At 46.5% G+C, this 27,128-nt stretch overlaps 1 protein-coding gene across 1 annotated transcript in view; it reads left to right on the top strand.

The window, feature by feature from the left end:
- PYROXD1 (pyridine nucleotide-disulphide oxidoreductase domain 1) overlaps positions 1-27,128 on the top strand; it is a 940,027-nt gene that overhangs the window by 163,850 nt on the left and 749,049 nt on the right. The window contains exon 3 of the mRNA XM_044087812.1: positions 1,528-1,647. Coding sequence (XP_043943747.1) covers positions 1,528-1,647 — 120 coding nt within the window. The remainder of the gene's footprint in view (positions 1-1,527; positions 1,648-27,128) is intronic.

The following is a 27,128-nucleotide window of genomic DNA, read 5'->3' as shown; positions in this document are numbered from 1 at the left end:
TACTTTGTACCAATTCTCTACACTTCTGTACAATTCTGTGAAACGGGTTTGACCATTTGTTTTTGAGTGAAATGAGTTTTCAGTGTTATGATAAGGACCCCGTTACACACATTCTTCCTTTATTCCAGAGGTGGTATCTGACTCCAACTTAAACCAGCCTATTCGTTTACCAGTAGATTTCCAAACCATTCCAAAAAGAGACTATATATTCTTCAGATTTTTGCTTCCTTTGTCAAAAACAGATTTTGAACTAAAGTTTCAAAAGTATCCCATTCTAGGTGGCTTTCTGATTGTATTTCATGCATAACTGGTCATTGCCATGCAAACCAAAAGCTGAATGAACTAGGTCTGCTGACACTTCTACAGCTTTCTTTAGAAACTCCTCATTTGATGAAATCCATGCTACAGCAGTGTGGTCTGTATTGCATACATTTGCCAAGCATTTCAAACTGTATACAAGTTCAAAGTCTAGGACTCCAATTGGAGCCACATTCATCAAGTGTCTGCTGTCATGATTCCTTCCATCCATCTACAATCCCTTTTCCCATTTTTACACATGGGATTGGGGTGTCACCAACAGTGACAATCATCCTAGAACCAAGGTTCACACCACTGGATGGCTAGCCCTGCTGCAGCTGTTCTTCCATACCACACATTCAGATACACACACTGAAGCCTATGGGAAATCTAAAGTGTTCAATCTATCTACTGCATGTGTTTGGAATGTGGGAGGAAATAGAAGCACCCGGAGGAAACTCACATGAACACAGGGAGGACATGCAGATTCCGCACAGAAGACACCCCAGAGGGAATCGAATTAGAGAACCTCTTACTGTGAGGTGACAACTCCTGTCCGCTGAGCCAATGCATCTAATATCATCATTAAGTTTATTAGTAAATTGGGATTGTGTCCCATCTGCCAGATTGGATGAATGGGATACAGTTTATACATGTTTACCATAACGCTGGATCCTTTCAACCAAGTCCATCTGATACTGCATCCCTCCATCCCTTCCAAGTTGTCATTCTAGGGGAATGGGAAGACTGTTTTTAGCTCTTCTTCAGGGTTCGCCTTCAAAACCATTTTGCATTTCTTATAGGCAGACTCACTCAATTTGAGGTAACTGTTGACACAGATGCATTATGGATGGGTGAAAAAAATTAAAGGAACTTGAGGTTAGGATCAGTAGTTTTTCTGGCTCACTTCTGACATGTGGCCCGAAAACCCATCAGTTGTATCGGATAGATGGGGATGAAGAGATCCAGCATTATGTAACTACAGTTTTGTTGCTATAAAATGTTTCCTATTGTTTGCTTTTGTATAGCAGAATTTATATTGAAAGGGAAATGGTAAAACCAAGCACACGCAAAGTGATCATGTCCTACAAAGTGTGTTATTGGGGAAGGTATTGCAGTGCAGGAGAACTTGCTGAGGGATGATGTCATTCCTCTCAAACAGAAGTTATAGTAGTACCATCCTGGGATGATGCCTCTAATTTGGTTATCTTTGTACATTTTCTACTGCAGGTGTCTCGAACTTTAGAAGATTTTAAAGTAGAGGAGCACGGCTGCAGCTCATTGGAAGACCGTTGCCCAAACATTAAAGTAATACAGTCACCAGTAAAAGCACTAGATGGAACTGGACATGTAAGAAAAAATTGTTATTTTATGTTAATCAAATGTTTGTTCTTTCATTATATAATACCCACTTTACCCATTTCAGGATCATGTGAATCAACACTTAGTTGAAGCAAGGCAGAGAAACTAGTCCTGATTAAGACAGCAGTTTATCAACTGACAGACATAGACAGAGAAAGACACAGACACATGCACAACATTGTCACCCACAGACACAGACCCACACACACAAGTATATGTATCTACATGCAGTTTGATTTGGAGGATTCCCTGTAGCATCTCTTTTAAGATGTGGGAGGAAACCAGCACATCCAGCAAAAAAATAGGTAGACAAAGGTTGGGCCTGCAGACTCCACAGAGAAGCCATTCCATCCAGGACTGAAGAGCTAAGCACTTTGGAACAACACTAATCATTGCACCACTGTGCCACCCATTAACTAGCATCTTTCACAAATTTATTTCTGCTGTGATTAGCTTTATACTGTGCTTTACAATGAGTTCTGTAGCATTTCCGCTGTTAGACAGGAATTACGCTTTCATACTGAACAGATACTACACGAGTTATTGTAGTTTCATCCCAGTAAATCTGACTTCATTGTAAATCATTGACCAACTGATTTACAAACACGGTTTAGATTTTTGCCTTTTCATTGTTTCCAGAAAGTATACATTGGATAGTGTTTTTAAACATCTTTTATTTTTCTTTTTGTTTAGAGGGGTAGTTTATACAGTTTGTGGTACAGAACCAGACTTAGGATGGTACATTTCTTTCCTTTCACAAAACAGTGGATGCAGTTTGGTATCTTTGAGGTAGCTTTGTGCTAGAGGGGTCAGTAGTATATCTAACTGTTGTCTATCTTGAAGATGTAATGGTGTACAGGCTACATGCCAAGACTTTTCATCCCACTGTCCATTGTGAAATACCGCACTTTAGTTTGCTGTACAGTATTTATGCATGGCTGCATTGTCATAGTGATATTCAACATATAGTCCATTGTTGCAGCAGCGTAAGTCCTACTGCCTGAAACTGGTTTTTAAGTCTGTATTGTTTTACAACAGTCTAAAAGAAGACGGTTGTCAGGGAGTCCTTGGATGTCATGTGTGGGTGACTCTGTTGTGGCTGCTTGTTTTTCCTTAGACCCTTAATCTTTATTCCCAGTCCTCTTGGTGTTTCAAGTGTAGCCATCAACGACTGTGGTATAGCCAGGTCTTCTGTGGCTGAAGGGATGCCCTTGGCGGCAAGGGAGAACCACTCTTGTCTGTCTCGGGGAGAGGGGCAGATGAAGATTATTTTTGGAGCTAGTATGCCTTCTAAGAGTCAGCCACTTGCAGTGATTTTTGAAAGGTGAACATGCTGAGAAAACCTTCCAGGTTGCTGTTTTTATTTCTATGGGCAGGGAAAATTTCTGGGATTTGCTAAAGAGCTTGTTCTTCGGGTAAGAAAAGAAAGAGTTCTGTCTCTTTCTGAATCGTTTTTTCAGTTAGCAAAGCAGGCATTGCAGGGGCTGGTTGTGTTACTTGAATTTCTAATTTCTTAGTCTGAAAATTCTGAGTATAGTATGATTTCAGGTTTCCCTTTTGAAGATTTATCCTTATCCAAGATTTTATCTTGGATGAAAAGAGTTTTTTTTCACTTGGAGCAGAATGAAATTGCCATGGCACAAAAAATGTATTATGATTTTATTACAGTGGGATATATCTAAAACTGCAGCTATTCCTCCTATATTGTCCGCCCTTAGAGAATGTTTGCTTTCTCAGTGCTTATAGCTTACCTGATATTCAACCTCCTGATCTCAGGAAAGTCTGACTTGTTATACAGGGTACCTCAGACTTGTATTTGTTTTATAATCCTAAAGCATACCAAGCAGTAAAAAGCTAAAAGTTGCATTTAAAGATGAAACTAGTAAGAACAAAAGATGTTGGGAGTTGACATAATGGGTAAGGTATTACCTTACGGACACAAAGTGCAGGGTTTGATTCTGAAATAGAACAATTCCCTAGTTTTAAAATGGCCCACAAGGGCAAGTTGGCATAGTATCAACCTATGAACCTATATTGATCACTGCTATAGTTGCCTTAGCTGTATGGGTTATATACTGCCAAGGATGTAACAAATATCCAACTATCAAAAGTTCAGGGCATCTTCCTTGTGTCTCAACTATTAGTCAGCTTGAGCTGAGGTGACTAAAAAGACAGATTTGGACGCCAAGCCCTTCAGAGCTTTCCTGACATTGAAGAGAGAGGGCTTTATTGCAGGCTTTTGAGGATCAATAGTTGGCTTGTGCTGTTCCTTTGCTGGGCAAGTTCCTTTTGGGGGAAAAAACTTCCACAATAAATAATTATTGTTTTATTGTACTTTCCTGTTTAGGAAAGTTATTTTTAAGGTAGGAGTTTGTGTTTTAGCAGATTGTTACAAGACTTAACTGCAGTTTTAAATGAGAGAGCACTTTTGTCTAGTCAGGTTAAGTTTTCTAAAGTAACCATTTTTTCTCTATGGAGAAATTGTTTGTTGTACTCTCGGGAGCTGGCAAATTATTTTAAGGTGCTTTTACTGTGTAAAAACTTTAGATTTTTACCAGCTTTTGCTGCTTATTTTTCCCAGGATAGAGGCACCATTTACAACTTAACCATGGAGCAAACTACTGGTTCCCCCATCAGTCCTTCTCCCAGCCACAAAAAAAAAAAAGTTAAGCAAATAGCCTTTGCCACAGCAGGCTAGCTTTGCCTCAGCGGTATGTGACTGACTCTGCTGTGGCCATAGCTTGTTCCTCAGACTACTCATTTTCTCCTTGGGTTAGCCATATTCTTTGCAGCTGTTGACGTCCCTACTGTAGGCTAGGGAGAGTCACTTTTGTCGGTCCTGGGAGAAAACTGGGAACACTTCCCTGTTTGGTCAAAATATTGTGCCCCTCCATGAGGAAGCTGCTGCCAGTAGTAACACCGTTGGCCCCATTTTCCTGTCGAAAAGAAACCAAATTCTATACATGTTTAATCCTTCTCACATTTCCATAGATATGAGTAGTTTACTGGGTCTGGTTCAGGGTTTAATTCAGCCTATAGATCCTTCTTATAAGGTGGTTTCTGGTAAAAGAAATGAGGATTCCTCTTTTCCTGAAGAGATGCAAGATTCTGAATCATGAGAATAAGATGAAGGGACAGGTAAGAGTTTTCTTCTCAGCTTTCTGATCCAGATCAGAGGAGAGCTCAGTTTCTAATTCTCCCTCTGTGCGTGTGTGTGTGGGGGGGGATCTCTTTCCCTAAGAGAATTTCACAAGATGTGCCAGTGTTTTCAGTGAGACACACTGAGGTATTTTTACTTCCTCAGAAAATAATATGAGTTGTTGTAAAAGAATATCCAGAACCTTCTTTCAACTTTGGAGGATGTGTGTGTCACTGCCTGCTAATTTCATAATAGCCTGCTTCCACTAAAAAGACCAATAGAATGTATTAAGTTTCTCAGCCTTTTAAGTTTTTATACAGTCTTCCTAAACCTGACCCAGCAGATATAGCTTTAGTTAATTCTACTGCTGCTAAACATTTTAATTCTAATCGTATCCTTTCTGATGAGGATGGGAAGGTTATTGATACGTATGGGGAAAAAGGGGTGTGTGCTTCTACAACTTTGATATTCAGAATTTTAAATTGTCTGGCTCATATGTTGCAGTTTATTCTAATTGTGAAAGTATGAGTAATGATTTGCTGCAGTTTCTTCCTGTGAGGAAAAAGCTGATCTGAAGTAATTAACTTCATTTTATCTGCAACCTGTGGGTGTTCAGATCCATATCGGATCCGAGCCGGCAACTTTTTAAGCATCTGCTCTGAGCTCCTCCCCCTTACCCATAACCCATCACCATTTCCTACCTTCCTCCAGATCTCGTTTGCCACTTCGTGCATCAGCATCGTGATCTCTGTAGCTCCAAGTGTTGGATTATTATTAAGTGACTTTGTTTGGTCATTTTTCTCCAGATAGTGAGTGTGTGTTGTCATTTAGTTCCCTTTCCTCCCCCAATCGCTTGTTCGTCGGTTAAAAAAAAAAAAAAGTTTGTTGTAAAAAGTAGTCTAGTGCATGCTCTTCCTACCCCTTAGGTGTTAGTGCTAGTGTGTCAGTCTTTAGTAGGTTGGCTGTGTGTGTGTGTGTCTGTGTGTGTGTGTGTGTGTGTGTCTGTGTGTGTGTGTGTCTGTGTGTGTGTGTGTCTGTGTGTGTGTGTGTGTGCCTGTGTGTATGTGTCTGTGTCATGGCTGATCAGCCCAAACCTACCTTTAAGAAATGCATAGAGTGCGGCCATACGATTTCACCGGCAGATGGTCAAACTCTGTGTGTTTGTCTGGGTGTTCCCCATTTGTCAGTACAATGTAGTGTGTGCGCCGGGTTTAACCCCAGGACCTTGAAAGAAAGGAAGGCCAAACTGGTGGCTAAAGGCCTTCTGCCTTCCTCTACTCTGGATTCATCGGCCTCGACCTCAGCTCCCTCAGCAGCTGCCCAACATCCCCCTCAGGCTGGGACTCAACCTCCCACTAGACCTGTTGAAGGGGAGGCCAAAGGAAGAGACAGGAAGAAAGAGAAGGACAGAGAGAAGAGGGGGGAATAGGCCCCGTAAATGGTCTCCAGATCAGGAGCCCTTCCCTAGCCCGCCTTCAAAAGTGTTGAGGCCTACGTCTCCTCGGCTCCACTCCCCGAGATTCTCCCCAGAGCCGACAGAGCCCTTGGATCAGAGGCCTTCATCTAGGTCGTCACAGCGGCCAGCCAGATCTGAGTCTGTCGCTTCCTCGTGCTCTACTCTGAGTCTCTCGGAATTGGATATGGACAGGATGATGAGGAGGTTTATTCAGACCCAAATCCAGATGGGAGTCTTGCCAGGCCCCTCTCCCTCCAGAGGGGGGACCTCCATGCCCTTCTTTCATCCAATTTCTCCTTCCCTGATGCGGCCCGCAGTCTTAGGGTTTATGGATCCGAGGATCTTCGAAGCTGGGGGTTTAGCGCCGAAGACTCCTCCAACCTTGACTCCGGCGTTTACCTTGAGTTCCTGGGATCCGACTAGTTTGGATCCGAGCAACTCTCAGGGCCAAGGATGGAGAGTCAGATCTGAGGGGATGGAGGTGTCTTCGGCTCCGAATTTGTGAGATCCGAGCTGTTCCTTTGGAGCTCCGGCTACCCCAGCCTCGGCCCCGATCCTCAATGCGGACACAGGGAGAGCTTCCTCCTTGTTGAGTGCTAAGGAGGTGCGCTCTCCATTGGCGTTCAATGTGGTGGAGAGGGTTCTCTGCCAAGGATTGAGACCCCAGTCTATTTCCTTGGATTCCGGCCAGACTCCCTCGGATTCGGTTATGACTCCCTTCAGCTTGTCCCAGGGACAGCCCGTGCTAGAGGAGCCCCAGGCAGTTCCCCTGGAGGACCCCCCCCCTCGTGGCTCACAAGCCCTCTTCAGAGTCCCACTGAAGAGGGTCCCCGCAAGCACACGTGTAAAAGGAGGCACCTGGACTCCCACTAGTCCTTGACAGAAGACGCTGATTTAGATGGAGAAGGTTCCCCTAGGTCACCTCCCGAGGATGTCTCCTTTGGAGACTTCATGGAAATCCTCCACCAGAGGGGGAGGTTGGTTAGCCCCAAAACCTTCTACAGATAAATCAGTGTTCTTGGAGGCTTTGGGCACGGGCACATCTACATCCTGGGTGTCCCCGCCTGCGGATCCCTTAGTGGACCTTATCACCATGTGGGCATGGAAGGAGCCTGACACCATAGAGCCGATACCAGAACACCCGAATAAGATTCTCTCTCCACTCTCAGACAGACAGGCCTGGTATAAAGGATTCCTGTGGATGCTATGATGGTTGCAGCAGCCACAAAGAGAGAACTGGCTCAGGAGAGTTCCACAGTCCACCCTCCGAACAAGGAGTCCAGGGCAGTGGATCGATTTGGGAAGCGAGTGTATTCTTCAGCGACGTTTTCCATCTGAGCACTGAACTATTTGGCACAAGTTATGCGACTGAAGCAAGACTTAGTCACTGAGTTTGCTGAGTCGCCTTCAGAGTCTTTGTCGCCGGAGGACAAGCGTCTGTTCTCTGCGAAAATGTTGACTCTGAAATCAGTATCGAACACGTCTATGCATCTCCTTGCCCATGCTATGGAAGGAGCAGCTAGTGCGGCTGGGACTGGCTTGGCTATGAGGCAACACGCTTGGTTCAGACTGTGTCAGTTTGTGGACCCCTTCAAGGCATCTTTCATGAATGCTCCCTTCGATGGTTATTCTCTTTTTGGGAAGACAGTATGTGGCACTCTGGTCCAGAGCGAAAAGGATGGGAAGACTTTGTCTGCCATCGGAGTCCCCTTCTCTAGCCCTCAAAGATCCTTTTCTAGGAATCGGAGAGGGCAAAAGAAGATGTGGTTCTGAAAATCGCAGTTTTCCTGGTACTCTCAGGACAACTTGTCCCCTAGAGGCAGTGGGGGGCAGGACAGATGCCGCCCCAGAGACAGAGGGGGTGCGAGGAACTTTGGGTCTAAGGAGACCTTCTCGGACAGGCCCACGCAGCAGCCCCGAGAAGTTGCCTGACTGTCCTACTGTGGAGACAGTCAGGGGAAGATTATCATTGCACCCAACGACTTTGGGAGTCCATAACTGTAGATCGTTGGGTGCTTCAAATAATATCCAGAGGCTACACTAACCCATTTGTTACCCCTCCCATCCAACCAAAGCGCCTCCCAGATGTCCCACCCGCACAAAGGGAGGTGGCAGCGCTAGAGATTTCCAAGCTGCTTCGCAAACGAGCCATCAAACCGGTCCCCCCATATCAGTCTGGATCAGGCGTTTACTCCAGGTTCTTTTTAGTGCCAAAAAAAGACTGGGGACCTCTTGGACCTGTCAACCTTGAACCTGGCTGTCGCCAAGCAGAAATTCTGGATGGTCACCCTAGAGTCCATTCTACCTTATCTTCGAGAATGCGACTGGATGTGCTCTAGAGACCTCCAGGATGCTTACTACCACATCAAGATTCACAGAAGCAACAGGAGATTCCTTCGCTTCTGGCTGGGAGCCAATCATTTCCAGTTCAGAGCCCTACCCTTTGGCCTCACCACAGCCGCCAGGGTGTTTACCAAGGTAATGGCAGTCATAGCGGCTCACCTGAGGCTTCAGGGAATTCAGGTATTCCCTTACCTAGATGATTGGCTCCTCACTGCTTCCACCAAGAGTCTTCTTTGCATAGCCAGATACTCCTTCCTTCATCTTGCAAACCGGCTAGGGATCACTATCAATGTTTCCAAGTCCCTCTTGGACCCGGTGCAAATCTTGGACTTTATCGGGGCACAGCTGGACACCCTTCAATTGAATGTCTTCCTAACTCCTAACAGGGTCCAGAGCCTATGGACCCTTATATCGGTGGTTGTTGGCCCTAGGCTACCAAAGGCGGGTGACGTTCTCCGAGCCCTAGGCTCTATGGCTGCAGCAATCTTGATTCTCCCCTGTGCGCGTCTTCACATGCGTGTTCTGCAGTGGACTCTGGCCATACAGTGGTCTTGGCTAGATCTCCACATGGAATATCCAATTCAAATCAGCAAAGCCTGCAGGGTGTCACTTCTATGGTGGCTCCAATTGCAGGAGATCTTAGCGGGATGCCCATTTGTTTCACTCACAGCCTAAGCCACAGTAACCACGGATGCCTCCCAGCTCGGGTGGGGGGGGGGCATTATCTGGGGAGGATGGTCCAAGGCACATGGTCCCAGATTGAGACCAGATTGCATGTCAGTGTTCTGGAGATGAGAGCAGTGCTTTTAGCGTTGCAAGCCTTCCACACTGTTCTTCCTCCGGGGACTATTGCAATTCAGTCAGACAATATATCGGTTGTCTGGTACATCAACAAACAGGGAGGAATCAGATCTTACCTCTGTGTCGAGAGGCCATGAGAGTGTGGGAGTGGGCGATCTCCACCAGTCGATTTCTGATTGCAACACACATCCCGGGACACTCCAACATTTTAGCTGACAGATTGAGTCGGGCTATTCTAAAGCCATATGAGTGGTCTCTGAAATGATCGATAGCGGAGGAGATCTTCCTTGGGTGGGGTCAACCTTGCTGTGATCTTTTTGCATCTCTTTCCAACGTGAAGTGCAGCGAGTTCTTCGCTCTGATCACCTACCAGGGGATCCCCCCAGAGACGCTGTAGTCCATGCTCCGCCTCCCGGGTTACGGTATGCTTATCCCCCATTAACTCTCATTCTGACGTTTCTCCAGAAAGCTTGCCGACTGGGGTGCAAAGTGATCCTCATTGCCTCGTTCTGGCCTCGTCAGGTGTGGTTCCCCTTCCTCTGGTCTCGTGTTCTAGCTCATCCTTGGATTCTGGATCCTTGCCCGGATCTCATCTCTCATCCCTTGGACACTTTTCCACCCAACCTGGACAGCCTCAAGGTGACGGCTTGGTTGCTCCAGTTCCCTTGATTGCCAGGAATCCCGGTCTTTCATCTTCAATAAAAACTATTCTGGTGACATCCCATAAGGCCTCCACTAGGAAGATTTACTGCAGTAAATGGAAATGATTCTCTATTTGGGCTTCCCAGAGGAACTTGGATCCCTTTACAGCCCCTGTTTCTGCAGTGTTGGATTTCTTAGCCAATATTTTTCAACAAGGGGCTTATTCCTCCATGGTGAAAGTGCAACTGGCAGCAATTTCAAATTTCCATGTCAGCGAAAACATTATGCCCTGGCCTCTTGTAGACTGTGTAAGGCTTTTCATAAAGGCACCTTTCTTTTACGTCCCCCAATTAAGGACTTTGTTCCTCCTTGGAACGTTACCTTGGTTCTTCAGGCTTTAGTTGCTCCCCCCTTTGAACCTGGAGCATCAGTAGATTTGAAGTTCTTATCCTGGAAGATCGCCTTCCTAGTGGCCATTTCATCCGCTAGGAGGGTTTCTGAGATTCAAGCTTTGTCTGCCATGCCCCGTTACTTGATCTTCCATAAGGACAGGGTTTCTCTCCGCACGAACCCTTCCTTCTTACCAAAAGTAGCTTCTGAATCAAACATTAATCAAACGATTAATCTGCCTGTTTTCTTTCCAAATTTTCAGAACAAGGGTGAATATAAGCTGCATTTGCTAGATGTTCATAGACAGCTTCATTTTTATTTACACAGAACAAAGCCCTTCAGTAAGTCTGACCAGTTATTTGTGTCCTTTTCTAAACCCTTTCTGGGCAAAACATCTCCAAGGTTTCCTTAGCTAGATGGATTACACAATGTATCTTGCAAATTTATAAAGACAAAGGTCTGTCCCCACCTGGTCTTGTTAAAGCTCATTCTACCAGATCGATGGCGACTTTTGCTGCTTTTTGGTCTAGGGTTTCATTGGATGACATTTGTGCGGCAGCAACTTGGGCAAGGTCACATACCTTCATTTCTCATTATAAGTTGGATTTGATATCCAGAGGGAGAGCATCATTCGGCTCTGCGGTGCTCAGGAATATCCTACCATGATGGCCTCCCAGGAGTTTGAGTAGCTGAGGACTCTGTCCCACAGGTTGCAGATAAAATGAAGTTAACTACTTCAGATAAAGAAGTTATGTAATCACCATAATGTTCCATTTGAGTAGTTACACTTCATTTTTCTGCAACCGTCCCACCCTCCTTCCCCCGAACCTGTTCAGGGTTTGTTATAAAGTTGAGTTGCTGATTGGTTGAATAGTGGCAAACTCGATCTGAGGGAAGGTAGGAGATGGTGATGGGTTATCGATAAGGGCAGATGGTGATGGGTTATGGGTAAATGGGAGGAGCTTGGAGCTCAGAGCAGATGCTTGAAAAGTTGCCGGCTCGGATCCGATATGGATCCGAATACCCACAGGTTGCAGAAAAATGAAGTGTAACTACTCAGATGGAACCACCAAAAATACAGCAACAGGCACCACCAAGAGGCTGACAAAATACCAATACAGGCAGTGGTTCAAAAGGAACAGCCGTTTATTCAGTCACATAAACGCAACACTCCCCACACAGCGTTTTCGTCAAACAAGACTTCATCAGATGTACAAGTGAATCACAAGCTGTTGTTCTCTGTATATACTCCCATATTCCCAAAGAAAATAGGGCAGCAGGAGCCAGAAGCACTCCAAGATCTTATTGTGCTATTTCTTTGTGATTTCATCACAGAAACGGCAGCTCTTATGGTATTTCAATAAATAGCAAATATCCTGTAGAAACCAAACAATCCATTGAGGAAACAACCACGTGCAGCAACTGAATACTAAAAAAGATTCTCTTGGTTACTCAGATGGAACGTTATGGTGAGTACATAACTTCTTTTTTTAAATAGTTTAGTTTCTTTCATTATGCAACTCCCAACGTGTGTAAAGTATGTGTATGACTCTGTTGATACTTCTGCCAGGGATATGGCCACTGATACTGTCTTGAGGAAGTTTGCCTGGATTTGTTCTTAGAACTTCCCAGATGGATGATGTGATATGAGATTTTAAATTCTCCTTTGGATAGAGATTTAATTTTTGGCCTGCTACTGCTGAGGTGGTCAAAAAGTGTGATGAGATGGTTAAATTAATACAGAGAATCTCTAAAATTTTTCAGCCCTCCTTTTCCCAGTTTTAAGAAATTCTTCAACCCCTCATCCAGTTTTGGCAAAAAATAAATAAATAGTGTCAACAAAATGCAGATAGGCAGGTGTTTAAGAAGAATGAAAGGCAACTTTACAAAAAGAATTCAAGAACCACACACACACACACACACACACACACACACACACACACACACACACACACACACACACACACACACACACACACACACACACACACACACACACACACCAAGGGCTGTCCAACAAGGCAGAATGTCTGTTTAAAAGACATTTAGAAGTCTTTTTTTTTTACTTATTCACACAGGATTGTGTTCCTGGGGTGTCAGCTAGACACTTCAGTTTAAAGAGCATTTCTTCCACAGGAAAACAAAAATGGATCTATATGTAGATCTACTTCTGAGGTTTTCCACTCGGAATTCAATCACTGCAGGGGAATACCTCTGAATTTTGGGTCCCATGGCATCTGTGATTCTTATGATATCCCAGGCAAGACTCCTTTTTTAATTTCTCCAAATCTTTTGGGTTTCTAATACCATGATGGGAATGGACCCCATTCCTAAGTCAAAGTATGATGAAAGTTCATTAAATTAGTATCGTTTCACTCTTTGATGTCAGCCAGTAGTGCTCTTTGCAGCAGCCTCAATGTGCCCAGTAATGACTCCTCCTGCAATTCGTATGGAGTTACGTGTATTGGTAACACATCTAAATATGATTGTAGACTATTTTTTATAAGACCCCGTTGCTCCTACTACTATTGGAACTATCTGGGTATCTTTCTTCTACTTTGCTCTTGTTTCTGCATGCAAATACTGATATTTTATGACTTTGTGTCTCTGTGTAGGCAGGACACTGTAGTCACTGGGTGTGGCAAATTCAATGATCAATGCTACTTTTGTCTTCTTTTCCTGGACCACTGTATCTAGAGATGTTAAGTTGTCTATCTCGCCATCATTCTTGCTGGTTGGGTTCGGAGCCGATCCTCGGCTCCGACTCAGCCATCTTCAAAAGCACAAGAGCTGCCTACTGGCTCGAGGCCCCCCTATATCCCATGATGTCTGGCGCTAGATACCCAGATCTCGTTTGCCGCTTCTGCTGCGAGGTTACTTTTGCTGGCTCAGGTCATATTTTTCTATTTCTTGTTAATATAAATATAAAAATTTTATATTGTAGTTAGTGTTTTCAATAGTTATTGTAGTCAGTAGTTTTAGTCACCTATCGGTATTTAGTCTCCTTCCTTGGAAACTCGTTTTTTGTTAGAGAGTCCCCCCCCCCCCCACCCTCCTCTTTTTTTTTTTTTTTTTTTTTTTGTCTTCTTCAAGGTAGCCATTTTTAGTTAGAGGCTAATCCTTGTTCTTTTATATACCTAGTTTGTTTATTAGAAAATTGTTCTAGTTCAGTAGGTTTATTACCTTTTCGTAGATAATAGATGTGTGTGCTGTTAGGGTGTGGTAACTTGTGTTGAGTGTGTGTTTTTTACTAGTTACCTACTTCCCGTCTGTTGTTTTTTTCTCTGTACTTAATATTTCCTTTTTACAGGAATGTCTAAAGATACGAAAGTATCTGGAGTCAAGAAGTGTGACTCGTTGTCAGAAGATGTCACTGACAGATGGTCACACTTCTTGTGTCTACTGTTTGGGCGCCCTATACCTGCAGGACTCTTGTTTGGTGTGTCACTCCTTTAGTCCAAGAGTCCTGCAGGAGCGTAGGAACAAACTAATCCTTAGGGGTTTGCTCAAACCTGAAGGGTCACCGGCTAAGGCTCAACCAGTTAAACCCTCCAAGCCAACGAAGCAGTCTGCTCCCAGTTCGGAGCCGTCGTCGGGTATGGCGTCTGTTTCTACTTTGGTTCCGGCTGGAACCAAAGTACCTGTCTCCCAGTCGGCCCCGACTCTGGTGTCGGAACCGTCAGGGAGCCAAAAACGCTCTAGGTCTCCATCCCTAGAGTCGATTCACTCGGCTCCGGGGTCACCTCTATTGCAGTTGGAGCGAGGTCACCGATCCCTCTCTTCTCGGTCTTCTAGACTATCTGATCACGATTTGGAGATAGTGGTGAGCAGGCTTCTTAAATCGCAGGCCCTGGCTAAAATGTTATCCAGCCCCCCCTCATCAGGGTTCAGCTCCTCCTGTTTCTGCATTAGTTCCTCCTTCGACTCGCCCCTTGAGTTCAGAGCAGGAGCTTGTTGGGGTTCGGATCGTGGAACCGTCGGTGCCGATACCTACCCTTTTGGTTTCTTCATCATTGGCTCCGATCGCTTCCATGGTGCCATCCTTGGAGCGATCTGGGTGCCGGGACTCCCTCGTCGGCTCCGAGGGGGTGAGTGGCATCGGACCCTTGTCCGACCCCATTCTCCCTTTCGGAGCGTCGGCTCCTACATCGGCCTCGGAGCCATCTCTCTCGGTGCCGGGAAGGATTCCTGTCTCTTCGGAGCCTTCTCCGCTATCAGGAAGGGGCGCCTTCAAGGTCATGAGGAGTGTGCTGACCTCTGAGTCAGCCCCCCGATCGGCCTCATCGGCTCCTCCCCCCATGGTGCCTGCGTTTGCCTCTGCCCCTCCTTCAGACCACAAGCATGGGGAACAAGCGCTCCAGGTCACCCCATTGGGTGTATCTTCCTCTTCCGAGGCCTCCCCTGATCATTCAGAGGAGCCCCCTCGAAAGAGGAAATGCAAGAGGAAGCATGTTGACTCCCCTGAGTCCGTCACTTCAGATACCGACTTAGAGGATTCGGAAGGGTCCCCGAGATCCCCTCTCTGAAGATGTCTCTTTCTCAGACATCCTTGAGATTCTTAGGCAGAGGGGGAACTGGACTACCCTTAACCCTTCCGAGGATGAGTCAGTATTCTTGGACGCGTTTGGTTCTCGAGCCTCCACCTCCTGGGTGTCTCCGCCTTTCGATCCACTGATGTCGGTGGTGGCTCGAAAGGTGTGGTCAGCCCCAGACACAGTGGAACCAACCCCCCGAAGACCCACGAAATTTATTACTGCACCACAGGACAAGCAATTTCTGACAAAGGGTGTTCCTGTTGATGCCATGGTGGTAGCAGCGGCCACAAAAAAGGAGTTGGCTGAAACTTCTTCATCTGTCCATCCCCCCTAATAAGGAATCTAGGACGATGGACAGAAACGGGAAGCGGATGTTTTCATCAGTGACTTTTTCCATGAGATCGCTGAACTACTTGTGCCACTTTACCCGCCTTCAAAGTGATCTCCTTAAAGAGCTAGGAGATACACTTCAAGATCCATCAGCTGTGGGGGTCCAGGCTAAGGTGGCCTCCCACCTGGCGACTCTTAATTCAGTAGTAAACTCCTCCATGTGGCTCATCTCTTATGCAGCTGATGGTGCGAGTAGGGCTGCAGGTACAGGCGTGGCCTTGAGGAGGCATGCTTGGATGTGGCTATGTAACTTCGCGGAACCCTTCAAGGCGTCTTTCACCAATACCCCCTTTGATGGTTCTGCTCTTTTTGGACCACAGGTGAAGGATACCCTTACCAGGTGTGAGCAAGAAGGCAAGACTCTCTCTGCTGTGGGAGTCCGTTTTTCCACTCCTTCTAGACTGTATCCCAAAGATCAGAAGAGTGGGAAGATGTGGTTCCAGAAAACCCAAGGAGCCATGCCTGACACACGTCGTGAGTTTCCCTCCAGGGGCTGAGGAGGAAACAATAATAGACGCCACCCTCGGGGCAGAGGGGGTCCACAAAATCAGGGCAACAGAGAATCTTTCTCTGACAAGCCCTTCCAGCATCCCTGAGGTGCTGCCCGGCTGTCCACCTTCGGAGGCAGTCGGGGGAAGATTGTCACTGTACCCAAAAGCCTGATGAACTATAAAACAAGACAAATGGGTACGGTCTATCATATCCGGAGGCTACAAAATTCCCTTCTCTTGCACCCCTTACATTCCCAACAAATCCCTTCCAGATGTTCCACCCAATCTAAGGGATCAAGCAGTTCAAGAAATATCAAAACTGCTAAGAAAAAGAGCCATCCAGCCAGTCCCAGCAGACCAGCAAGGATCCGGTATTTACTCAAGGTTCTTTTTGGTACTAAAAAGACAGGAGACTGGAGACCCATTCTGGATCTCAGCACACTGAACAGGTCTGTTCAAAGAACGAAGTTCCGGATTGTCACGCTACAGTCCATTTTACCCTTTCTGGGTCAGGACAATTGGATGTGCTCCATAGATCTTCAGGATGCGTACTACCATATCAAAATGGACAGATGATCCAGAAGATTCCTCCGCTTCCGGCTGGGAGCCAGTCATCATCAGTTCAGAGCTCTGCCCTTTGGTCTCACCACAGCCCCCAGGGTGTTCACCAAATGTTTGGCAGTAGTTACCGCTCACCTGAGATGGCAAGGATTCCAGGTGTTTCCGTATCTAGATGACTGGCTCCTTACTGCTACCACCAGACATCACCTGCTGCAAGCCAGAGACTACACCATCCAAACGTGTTCCAAACTAGGCATCACAATAAATTTTGAAAAGTCTGCTTTGTCACCTTGTCAATCTATTACTTTTATAGGCGCAAACTTAAATACAAAGGACATGTCAGCGAAGCTTCCATTAGACAGAATCCTAGACATTCGCCGACATGTGCAGGTCCTATTCAGATGCAAGAAAATTCAGGCCAGATTCGTCCTAAAAACATTGGGTTTCATGGCAGCAGCTATCATACTAGTCCCCCTCGCTCGTTTTCATATGAGGATTCTTCAGTGGATGCTGTTCACACAATGGTCTTTCCAGCAACTTCCAATGTCTTGCATGATAATGATCACACAGACATGCAAAAACCAACTTGCTTGGTGGATGGTTTCCCCATCAGTACCCCAGGGCAGACCATTCTCTCTTCCTCCCCCAGTGGCTACGGTGACCACGGATGCCTCCCTGATTGGGTGGGGGTGGGGCATTTTCAGGGCAGCACAGTCCAAGGCACCTGGCAACCTCACGAGTACCATCTGCATATTAATGTCTTGGAGATGAGGGCCATGCTTTTAGCATTGCAAGCCCTTCAGGACTCTCTTCCTACCGGGACCATTGCAATTCAAACGGATAATATGTCAGTAGTGTGGTACATCAACAAGCAGGGTGAAACCAAGTCCTACCCCCTATGTCGAGAAGCACTCAGACTCTGGCAGTGGGCGATCTCTTCCCAACGGTTTCTGATAGCAGTGCACATCCCTGGGAGGTCCAACGTTATAGTGGACAGGCTGAGCAGAGCTATTCTCATGCCTCACGAGTGGTCTCTCAATCAGACAGTGGCAGACCAAATCTTCCGCAAATGGGGTCAGCCTTGCTGCGACCTTTTGACCACCCCCTTCAGCAGCAAGTGCAACAATTTCTTCTCTCTTTTCGCACTTCCAGGACACTCCCCCAGAGATGCTCTAGTTCACGATTGGCCTCAGGGACTTCTTTATGCATTCTCTCCGTTTCCTCTGATTCCCAAACTAAAACAGAAAGCTACCATATTGGGATGCAAGATGATCCTCATTGCCCCTTACTGATCTCGACAAATTTGGTTCCCGTTCCTGCATCGTCACTGCCTGGAGCAGCCCTGGACCCAGTTCCAGAACTCCTGATCCATCAATCGGGCGGGCTGCACCAATCCCTTCAATCTCTCCAGCTCACTGCTTGGTTGCTCCACTTCTGACCTTAGCCAGGCTACCGAACATCTCCCACTCGGTGTGTGAAATCATCTGATCATCGCATAAGTCTACCACCAGAAAGACTTATGCTAGTAAGTGGAAACCTTTCTCTTTCTGGGCACGGGCTAAAAATATAGATCCCTTTTCAGCCCCTGTACACCATATTTTGGATTTTTTAGCGGAACTTTTTCATACTGGATCCTCTTCTGCCACTATTAGAGTTCAATTAGCTGCAATTTCTAAATTTTCATACAGGCCTATCAGATACTAGTATTATGTCCCATAAGCTTTGTAAAGCCTTTCTTAAAGGGACTGCTTTAATTAGGCCCTCAGTGAGAGATCCCTCACCTCCGTGGGATCTAAATTTGATTTTAGCTTCCCTAAAATTGTCCCCCTTTGAACCTGCAGCTTCTTGTTCTTTGAAGTTTCTGTCTTGGAAAACCCTTTTTTTGGTTGCAATTACTTCAGCCAGAAGAGTTTCTGAACTTCAGGCTCTTTGTGTTCGCCCTCCTTATCTAGTTTTCCACAAGGATAGAGTTTCTCTCAGGACTAATCCTTCTTTCCTTCCAAAGGTTTCTTCTGAGAATAATTTGAATCAGCCTATTGATCTCCCTGTGTTTTTTCCAAACTATTCTAACAAGGCGGAGTACAAGTTGCAATAGTTGGACGTTCATAGACAGTTACGTTTTTACTTGCTGAGAAGTAAGCAAATCAGAAAATCAGACCAGCTGTTCCTGTCCTATGCTGAGGTTAAACAAGGTCTACCAGTATCGAAAGTGACTTTATCCAGGTGGTTGACGTCTATTATTACTTTGATATATCAGCTAAGGAATAAAGAGCTTCCTGCTAAACCAAAAGGTCATTCCACTAGAGCTCTAGCTACTTCAGTGGCTTTTCAGGCAAGGCTACCAATGGAAACTATTTGTGCTGCAGCTACTTGGGCCAATCCTCATACCTTCATTTCACATTATAAGCTGGATGTGGCCTCCAGGAGTAGAGCTGATTTTGGTTCCAGTGTTCTGAAGAGTCTGTTCCGATGAGCCACCCAGGATTGAGGTGCTAGGGACGCTGTCCCAACCAGCAAGAATGAAGGCGAGATAGACAACTTAACATTAAGAAGTTATGTACCTGCCATAACATTCCATGTTAGTTGTCTTCTTCTCGCCTTCTTTCTTGCATCCCACCCTCCACCCCCCTATCCTAGTAGACCAAGAAGAGTTCCTTATGTTTCTTTCACTGGCTGAGTCTTTTCTGACTATTCCTTGCTGACTAGTAGTCTCTCCAGTAGGGGTTATGCTTTCTAGGATAGGATTCCTGTATTGTTATGTCTGCAGTTAGACTTTCCAAATGAGATCTGGGTATCTAGCGCCAGGCATCATGGGATATAGGGGGGCCTCGAGCCAGTAGGCAGCTCTCGAGCTTTTGAAGATGGCCGATTCGGAGCTGAGGATCGGCTCTGAACCCAACCAGCAAGAAAGAAGGCGAGAAGAAGATGACTAACATGGAATCTTTTGAACTGTTGGTAATGGATGATCCCATGTGATATATACTTCATTTTCTATGATGCTTTGTGGCTCATGTTTCCAGTGATTTTCAGCCACCTCAGTACCATAATGTTTGCAGAATCCCCAGTCCAACAGTCTTGCCACATTATTATGCCATGTTAAGTTGTCAATCTCGCCTTCATTCTTGCTGGATGGGTTCGGAGCCGACCCTCGGCTCCGACTCGGCCTATACTAAAGCTCGAGAGCTATTTATACCGGTTCGAGGCTACCCTATGTCCCACAATGCTAGGCGCCAACTACCCAGATCTCGTTTGCCGTTTACAGCTGCGAGGTGCGTTTATTACCGGCTCTACAGGTTAGATATTATAATTCTTAAATTTGTATCTTTTAGTCAGATTTTCAGTTAGTTTTTAGTTAGTGACCATCCCATTAACTTCCCTTCATAGCTAATCCCCCTTCCGGTCCCTTTTAATCCTATATCCTAACCCCCTTTGGTTATAAGGTTAGGCCTTTGGGCCTATTCTGCTTTCTTTAACTTGTCAGTTTAATTTTTGTGTGACTGACTTAGCTTCTTTTTAAAGGGTGTCTGTGTGTGTGTGTGTGTGTGTGTGTGTGTGTGTGTGTGTGTGTGTGTGTGTGTGTGTGTATATGTTTTGTACCTTTTAGGATGTCTAAAGACACCAGGGTCTCAGGCTTCAAGAAGTGTGACTCGTGCTGTCAGAAAATGTCGCTGACAGATGGTCACACTTCTTGTGTTTATTGCCTGGGCCCTCTGCACCTGCAGGACTCTTGTTCGGTCTGTCATGCGTTCAGTCCAAGAGTCCTGCAGGAACGCAGAAATAAGTTAATTTTGAGGAGCTTGTTAAAGCCTGAAGGTTCCCCGACCAAGTCATCGTCGGGGAAGCCTTCGAAGCCATCTAAGCCGTCGGCTCCTAGTTCAGAGCCTTCGACTGGTGGTGCTCTGACTGCTGTTACATCGGCTCCGGCTGGAGCCGATGTTTCCAAGACACAGTCTTCCTCATCGGCTCCGGCTGGAGTCGACGTTCTTCAAATTCAGGCTTCTACATCGGCTCAAGCCGGAGCCGATGATTCTAGGAATCAGTCGGCGCCGATAGTGGTGTCGGCACCATCTGCTAGCCATAAACGGTCCAGGTCTCCGTCCTTGGAATCTGTTCTCCCTTACTCTCGGAGCGGAGCCATCAAACCCATTCCTCCAGGTCTTCCAGGCTCTCGGACCATGACCTCGAGAGGGTGGTTAGTAGACTTCTAAAGTCTCAGGCACTAGCCCAAAGGCTCCATAGCCCTTCTCAACAGACAGTGGCTATTCCCACCCCATCTTCGATTCCTCCTCCGACTCTTCCTCTGAGTTCGGAGCCGGAGCTTGTGGGAGCCATGGCTGTCAACACATCGGAGCCGATACCTCATCTTTCGGCTCCGTCGTCAGCTCCGGTCTCTTCTGTGGTCCCATCCTTGGCGGGATCCGGGCACATGGACTTCCTTGTCGGCTCCGAGGGGGCGAGTGGCATCGGACCCTTGTCTGACCCCGTTCTCCCTCTCGGAGCTTCGGCGCTGGTAAGTTCGGCCCTGACATTGGCTTCGGAGCCATCCCTCTCGGTGCCGGGAGGGGTCCTTATCTCTTCGGAGCGGGGACCTTCTACCCTGCCTGATAGGGGCACTTTCGAAGTCATGAGGAGCGTGCTGGCCCCTGTGCCTGCTCCACGGTCGGCTCCCTCAACTCCTCCCTCTGTAGTGCCTGCTGCGGTCTCTACCCACCCTCTTATTCCTGACCGTAGAGATCCAACGCCTCAGGTTTCCCCATTGGGAATATCCTCCTCTTCCGAGGTTTCCCCTGATCCGTCAGGGGAACCCCCTCAGAAGAGGAAATGTAAGAGGAAGCATGTGGACTCCCCTGAGTCCATTACATCAGATACCGACTTGGATGAGTCGGAAGGGTCCCCACGGTCCCCCTCTGAGGATGTCTCCTTTTCAGACATCCTTGAGATCCTGAAGCAGAGGGGGAACTGGTCTACCCTTAATCCTTCCGAGGACGAGTCTGTTTACCTAGAGGCATTTGGCTCTTGCCCTTCCACCTCCTGGGTGTCTCCGCCCTTTGACCCCTTCATGGAAGTGGTGGCGCGGAAGGCGTTGACGGCCCCTGATACAATGGAACTTACCCCATGGAGGCCTTCCAAATTCATAACAGCCCCTTCGGACAAACAGTTTTTAGCCAAAGGTGTTCCGGTTGACACCATGGTGGTGGCTGCAGCCACTAAGAAGGAACTGGCTGATCCTTCAGTACCTGTCCATCCTCCTAACAGGGAGTCTAGGACTATGGATAGGTACGGCAAGCGGATGTTTTCTTCAGCGACCTTTGTCATGCGGTCGCTGAATTATCTGTGCCACTTCACCCGCCTTCAAAGAGACATGCTCAAAGAAGTGGGTGAGGTCTTACAGGATCCAACAATTGCGGGGTCTCAGGACAAAATAAACTCCCAGCTGGCAACCCTGAATTCCATTGTCAACTCCTCCATGCGGCTTATTTCCTATGCGGCCGATGGGGCGAGTAGGGCTGCAGGCACAGGAGTTGCCTTAAGGCATCACGCCTGGATGCGGCTTTGTAACTTTGCCGACCCCTTTAAGGCGTCCCTCACTAACTCCCCCTTTGACGGTTCAGCTTTGTTTGGACCTCAGGTGAAGGATACTTTGACCCGATGCGAGCAAGAAGACAAGACTCTCTCTGCCGTGCGAGTACGTTTTTCCACCCCGTCTAGACCATACCCTAAGGGTCAGAATGGTGGGAAAATGTTCCATAAACCGCAAGATGTCGCGCCTGACGCAAGAGGTCAGTTCCCCTCTAGAGGCACGGGGGGGGGACAATAACAGACGCCGCCCTAGGGGCAGAGGAGGTCCGCAAAATCAGGATAGCAGAGAGTCTCTTTCTGACAAACCCTTCCAGCATCCCTGAGAAGCTGCCCGACTGTCCGCCTTCGGATGCAGTCGGGGGAAGGTTATCACTGTACCCAGAAGCCTGGCTTTCACTCACCCAAGACAAATGGGTACAGTCGATCATATCCGAGGGTTACAAAATTCCTTTTATCCACACCCCAACTCAGCCAAAAGGACCCCTCCCAGACGTTCCACCCAGTCTAAGGGAACAAGCAGTACTAGAAATATCAAAACTGCTAACAAAAAGAGCCATCCAGCCAGTCCCAGCAGACCAACAAGGATCCGGAATCTACTCCAAATTCTTTTTGGTACCAAAAAAGACAGGGGACTGGAGACCGATATTGGATCTCAGCAGACTAAACAAGTCTGTAAGAAGAACGAAGTTCCAGATGGTCACGCTACAGTCCATTCTACCCTTTCTGGGTCAGGGCGATTGGATGTGCTCAGTAGACCTTCAGGATGCGTACTACCACATCAAGATGCACAGGCACTCCAGGAGGTTTCTCCGCTTCTGGCTGGGAGCCAGTCACTATCAGTTCAGAGCCCTGCCCTTTGGTCTCTCTACAGCCCCCCCGAGTGTTCAAGTATTTCCATACCTAGACGACTGGCTCCTCACTGCCACCACCAGGCATCAACTTCTCCTCTCCAAAGATTACACCATTCAAACTTGCAAAGGGCTAGGTATCTCCATAAATTTCGAAAAGTCTGCCTTGTCGCCTTGTCAGTCTATTACCTGCATAGGCGCCACCTTGGACACAGTCCGGCTTTCCGCAAAACTAACCAAGCAAAGAGTTTTAGATATTCACAGACATGTTCACATCTTTCTTCAGAACAACAAAATCCAAGCCAGGTTTGTCCTGAAGGTATTAGGTCTCATGGCGGCAGCCATTACTCTACTTCCCCTAGCTCGTTTTCATATGCGGATCCTTCAATGGATGCTTTTTTCCCAGTGGTCCTTTCAACAACTTCCAATGTCACACAACATTTTAATAACCTGTCTTGCAAGAAACACCTTTCTTGGTGGATGGTCTCCCCTCAAGTCCTTCAGGGCAGACCATTTGTTCCTTCTCCCCCAGTCGCCACGGTGACAATGGATGCCTCCCTGATCAGGTGGGGGGGGGGCATTTTCAGGGCAGGATGGTCCAGGGCACATGGCAACCTTTCGAGTGCCACCTGCACATAAATGTCTTGGAGATGAAAGCAGTACTTTTAGCGTTGCAAGCCCTTCAGGACTCTCTTCCTATCGGGACTATTGCAGTTCAGACAGACAATATGTCCATAGTGTGGTACATCAACAAGCAGGGCGGAACCAAGTCCTATCCCTTATGTCGAGAGGCTCTCAGACTTCGGCAGTGGGCGATTTCCTCTCAGTGGTTTCTGATAGCAACGCACATCCCCGGGAAGTCCAACATCATAGCAGATAGGTTGAGCAGAGCCATTCTCATGCCACACGAGTGGTCTCTCAAACAAGCAGTAGTGGAGAGAATTTTTCAGAGATGGGGTCGACCTTTCTGCGACCTTTTTGCAACACCTCAAAACAGCAAGTGCCACGACTTCTTCACTCTCTTCCCGGCCACCCACCCAGAGATGCTGTAGTCCACGATTGGCCCCGGGGACTTCTGTATGCCTTTCCCTCCTTTCCATTAATCACTCAATTGATTCAGAAAGCTACCACCGTGAGAGCCACCATGAATCCTCATTGCTCCTTACTGGCCTCGTCAGATATGGTTTCCGTTCCTGCATCGTTACCTCTTGGGGCAGCCCTGGCATCTGGACCCAGTGCCAGATCTCTTAACCCATCAGTCGGGACAGCTGCACCAATCCCTCCAATCTCTCAACCTCACAGCTTGGTTGCTCCAGTTCCAACCCTAGCCAGGCTTCCCCTTATTTACCATTCTGTGCGTGACATACTTATAGCTTCACTAAAGTCATCCACCAGGAGGATTTATGCCAGCAAGTGGAAGCGTTTTTTCCTCTGGGCAGGAGCTAGAAATATAGATCCTTTTACTGCCCCTATCCAATCAGTCCTAGACTTCCTAGCCGAATTGTTTCACTCAGGGTCTTCTTCCTCCCCCATCAGAGTACAGTTAGTGGCTATTTTGAACTTTCATGCAGGCTTTTCGGACTCCAGTATCATGTCCCATAAGCTTTGTAAAACCTTTCTTAAAGGTATCTTTTTGCTTAAGCCCCCAATCAGGGACCCCCCGCTGCAGTGGGACTTAAATTTGGTTCTAACCTCCTTAATTCTTCCCCCCTTTGAACCTGCGGCTTCCTGCTCCTTGAAATTGCTATCTTGGAAAACTCTTTTTTCTGGTCGCCATAACATCTGCGAGAAGAGTATCAGAACTTCAGGCCCTTTGCATTCGTCCACCTTATCTAGTTTTCCATAAAGACAGAGTGTCCCTCAGGACTAATCCGTCCTTTTTACCCAAGGTTTCTTCTGAGGCGAAGCTAAACCAGACCATTGATCTTCCAGTTTTCTTCCCCAACTACTCCAACAGAGCAGAACAAAAGCTGCATTTTCTGGACATTCATCGTCAACTCCGTTACTATCTCGATAGAACCAAGCAAGCTAGGAAATCTGAGCAGCACTTCTTATCTTATGTGGCAGGAAAGAAAGGCCTTCCAGTTTCCAAAGTAACCCTTTCTAGATGGCTGGCCTCTGTGATTACTTTCATCTATCAGCTCAGACGCCAAAAGCTACCGTCAAGGCCCAGGGCTCACTCAACTAGAGCATTAGCCACCTCAATAGCTTTTCAGGCTAGACTACCAATAGATTCCATTTGTGCGGCAGCTTCTTGGGCCTCTCCTCATACCTTTATCTCTCATTACAAATTAGACATGGCCTCCCGAAGCCGGGCTAATTTTGGTTCCACCGTTCTCAAGAGTCTGTTCCGATGAGCCACCCAGGGTGAAGGTGCTAGGGACGCGGTCCCATCCAGCAAGAATGAAGGTGAGATTGGCAACTTAACATTGAGAAGTTATGTACCTACTATAACGTTCCATGTTAGTTGTCTTCTTCTCGCCTTCTTTCTTGCGTCCCACCCCCATCCCCTTAGCCTGGATAGACCTAAGGATCCTTGGGGATCTTCTTCTTGCCTCAGTTTTGCCCCCTAGGCTATCCCTACTGGTAGCTATAGGTCTAGGTGACTTTCGGGTGAGGTTTCCTCTCCTCCTTTTGTTGGAGAGCAGAACTGCTATGGTTTCAGCTTTCAAACAAGATCTGGGTAGTTAGCGCCTAGCATTGTGGGACATAGGGTAGCCTTGAGCCGGTATAAATAGCTCTTGAGCTTTAGTATAGGCCGAGTCGGAGCCGAGGGTCGGCTCCGAACCCATCCAGCAAGAAAGAAGGCGAGAAGAAGACAACTAACATGGAACGTTATGGTAGGTACATAACTTCTCATTTCAGTATACAGTCCTTCTGCCATTAGCATGTTGCAAGCAGCAACGATGTGTGCAACTGTTTCTAATTCTGTTTTACAAAACCTACATTTGTCTGTTTCTCCCAACGTGTACATAGCCCACTATCTTGGGCTGCCAATATTAACCTTTCATCTCTTGGTTTAAATTCACCTCTCCTTAACCCTTCCTGTGTTCATTCTTGATCAACATGAGGTTCTTCCATAAGTTTTATATACTTGCAACTATATTTATGCTTTTTCCACATTTCTTGCCTTCTCCTCTGGTCCTTCACCTTATATTATTTCTTTTGTTTTTTGACACATTCAGTTGCTGCTTGATTTTTGTCTGCTTGTGGTTTGATTTCTATTCCTGCTTGATGCAGATAATGCTTCTGCTAGCCTAAACAGGGAAGTCATCTTAGACATTTTCTCCTCATGTTTCAAAACTTTCACTACTTTTGAGTCTTGTGAGGTCAGCAGATGTGTGTAGAGTCCCACGATAGCAGACCTATACATGTAATCAATTTCAAGGAGGCCCATCCCTCCTTCAGAATGCGGAATATATAATCTTGGTATGCACTGATTTTTATAAATCATTCGGGTGAGCATGAAGCATCCTTCTTGTTTTCCTGTCTAATCTGTCCAGCACGTTTTGGGGCCAGTCAGTCACTCTAAAACTGTACGTTAGGACAGGAAGAGCAAATTGGTTTATAGTTTGGATTTTGTACCAAGATGTCAACACTGTTTTCAGGATTAATTTAAGTCTTCCAAAGTACTCCTTACTAAATGTTATTTGCATTTGTTCATTTTTTATTGTTTATCCTTCATCACTTCCCAAATATTTTTACACTCCCTCTTGCTCAAGTTCTTTTATATCACAGTCTTGTCCCAAACTGATGTTTTCTTGGTGCTTCAGTTTTCCCATTTTAAAGGTTGCTTTTGCACATTTACCAAGACCAAATGACATTCTTATATCATCTGAAAAAGTTGACAACTTGCAGATGTTCTTCGTGTTTCCACTGTTGCAGTCATTACATTTGGGTAATCTGCTGGCAGGTTGCCCTCAGTCGGCCTGATTAACAAAGTCTTGCGTCCTGCGTCAGTTGCTGTCCCTTCTTCCATGACGTCAGGGGTATAAAACATTCAGCCGATGCCATTGCATCAGTCTTTCTTGCCTTGCAGTGCCCGAAGAAGAAGCAGTTTGCAAGTGCCAGTCGTCCGACTCCCGAAATTTTCATTTTCGAGTTTCAGAACCAAAGTCTTCAACTAAAAAGTTAAGTACCCCGTTGGGGAAACTTTTTCTTGCTCCTTACCGATGTCAGTAAAAGTTAGTAATTGCATTACTTGTGGGAAGCAAATACCTCATAAGGATTTTCATTTGTACTGTATTCCTTGCCTAGGCCTGGACCACAACATACCTTGCTGTCGGTTTTGTG

The sequence above is a fragment of the Protopterus annectens genome, chromosome 11.part0 (assembly GCF_019279795.1).
Source record: "Protopterus annectens isolate FY-2018-M chromosome 11.part0, PAN1.0, whole genome shotgun sequence".
In the NCBI taxonomy this organism is placed as follows: Eukaryota; Metazoa; Chordata; order Ceratodontiformes; family Protopteridae; genus Protopterus; species Protopterus annectens.
The sequence above is the reverse complement of the archived record's forward strand: the minus strand, read 5'-3'. Positions and strand labels throughout refer to the sequence as shown.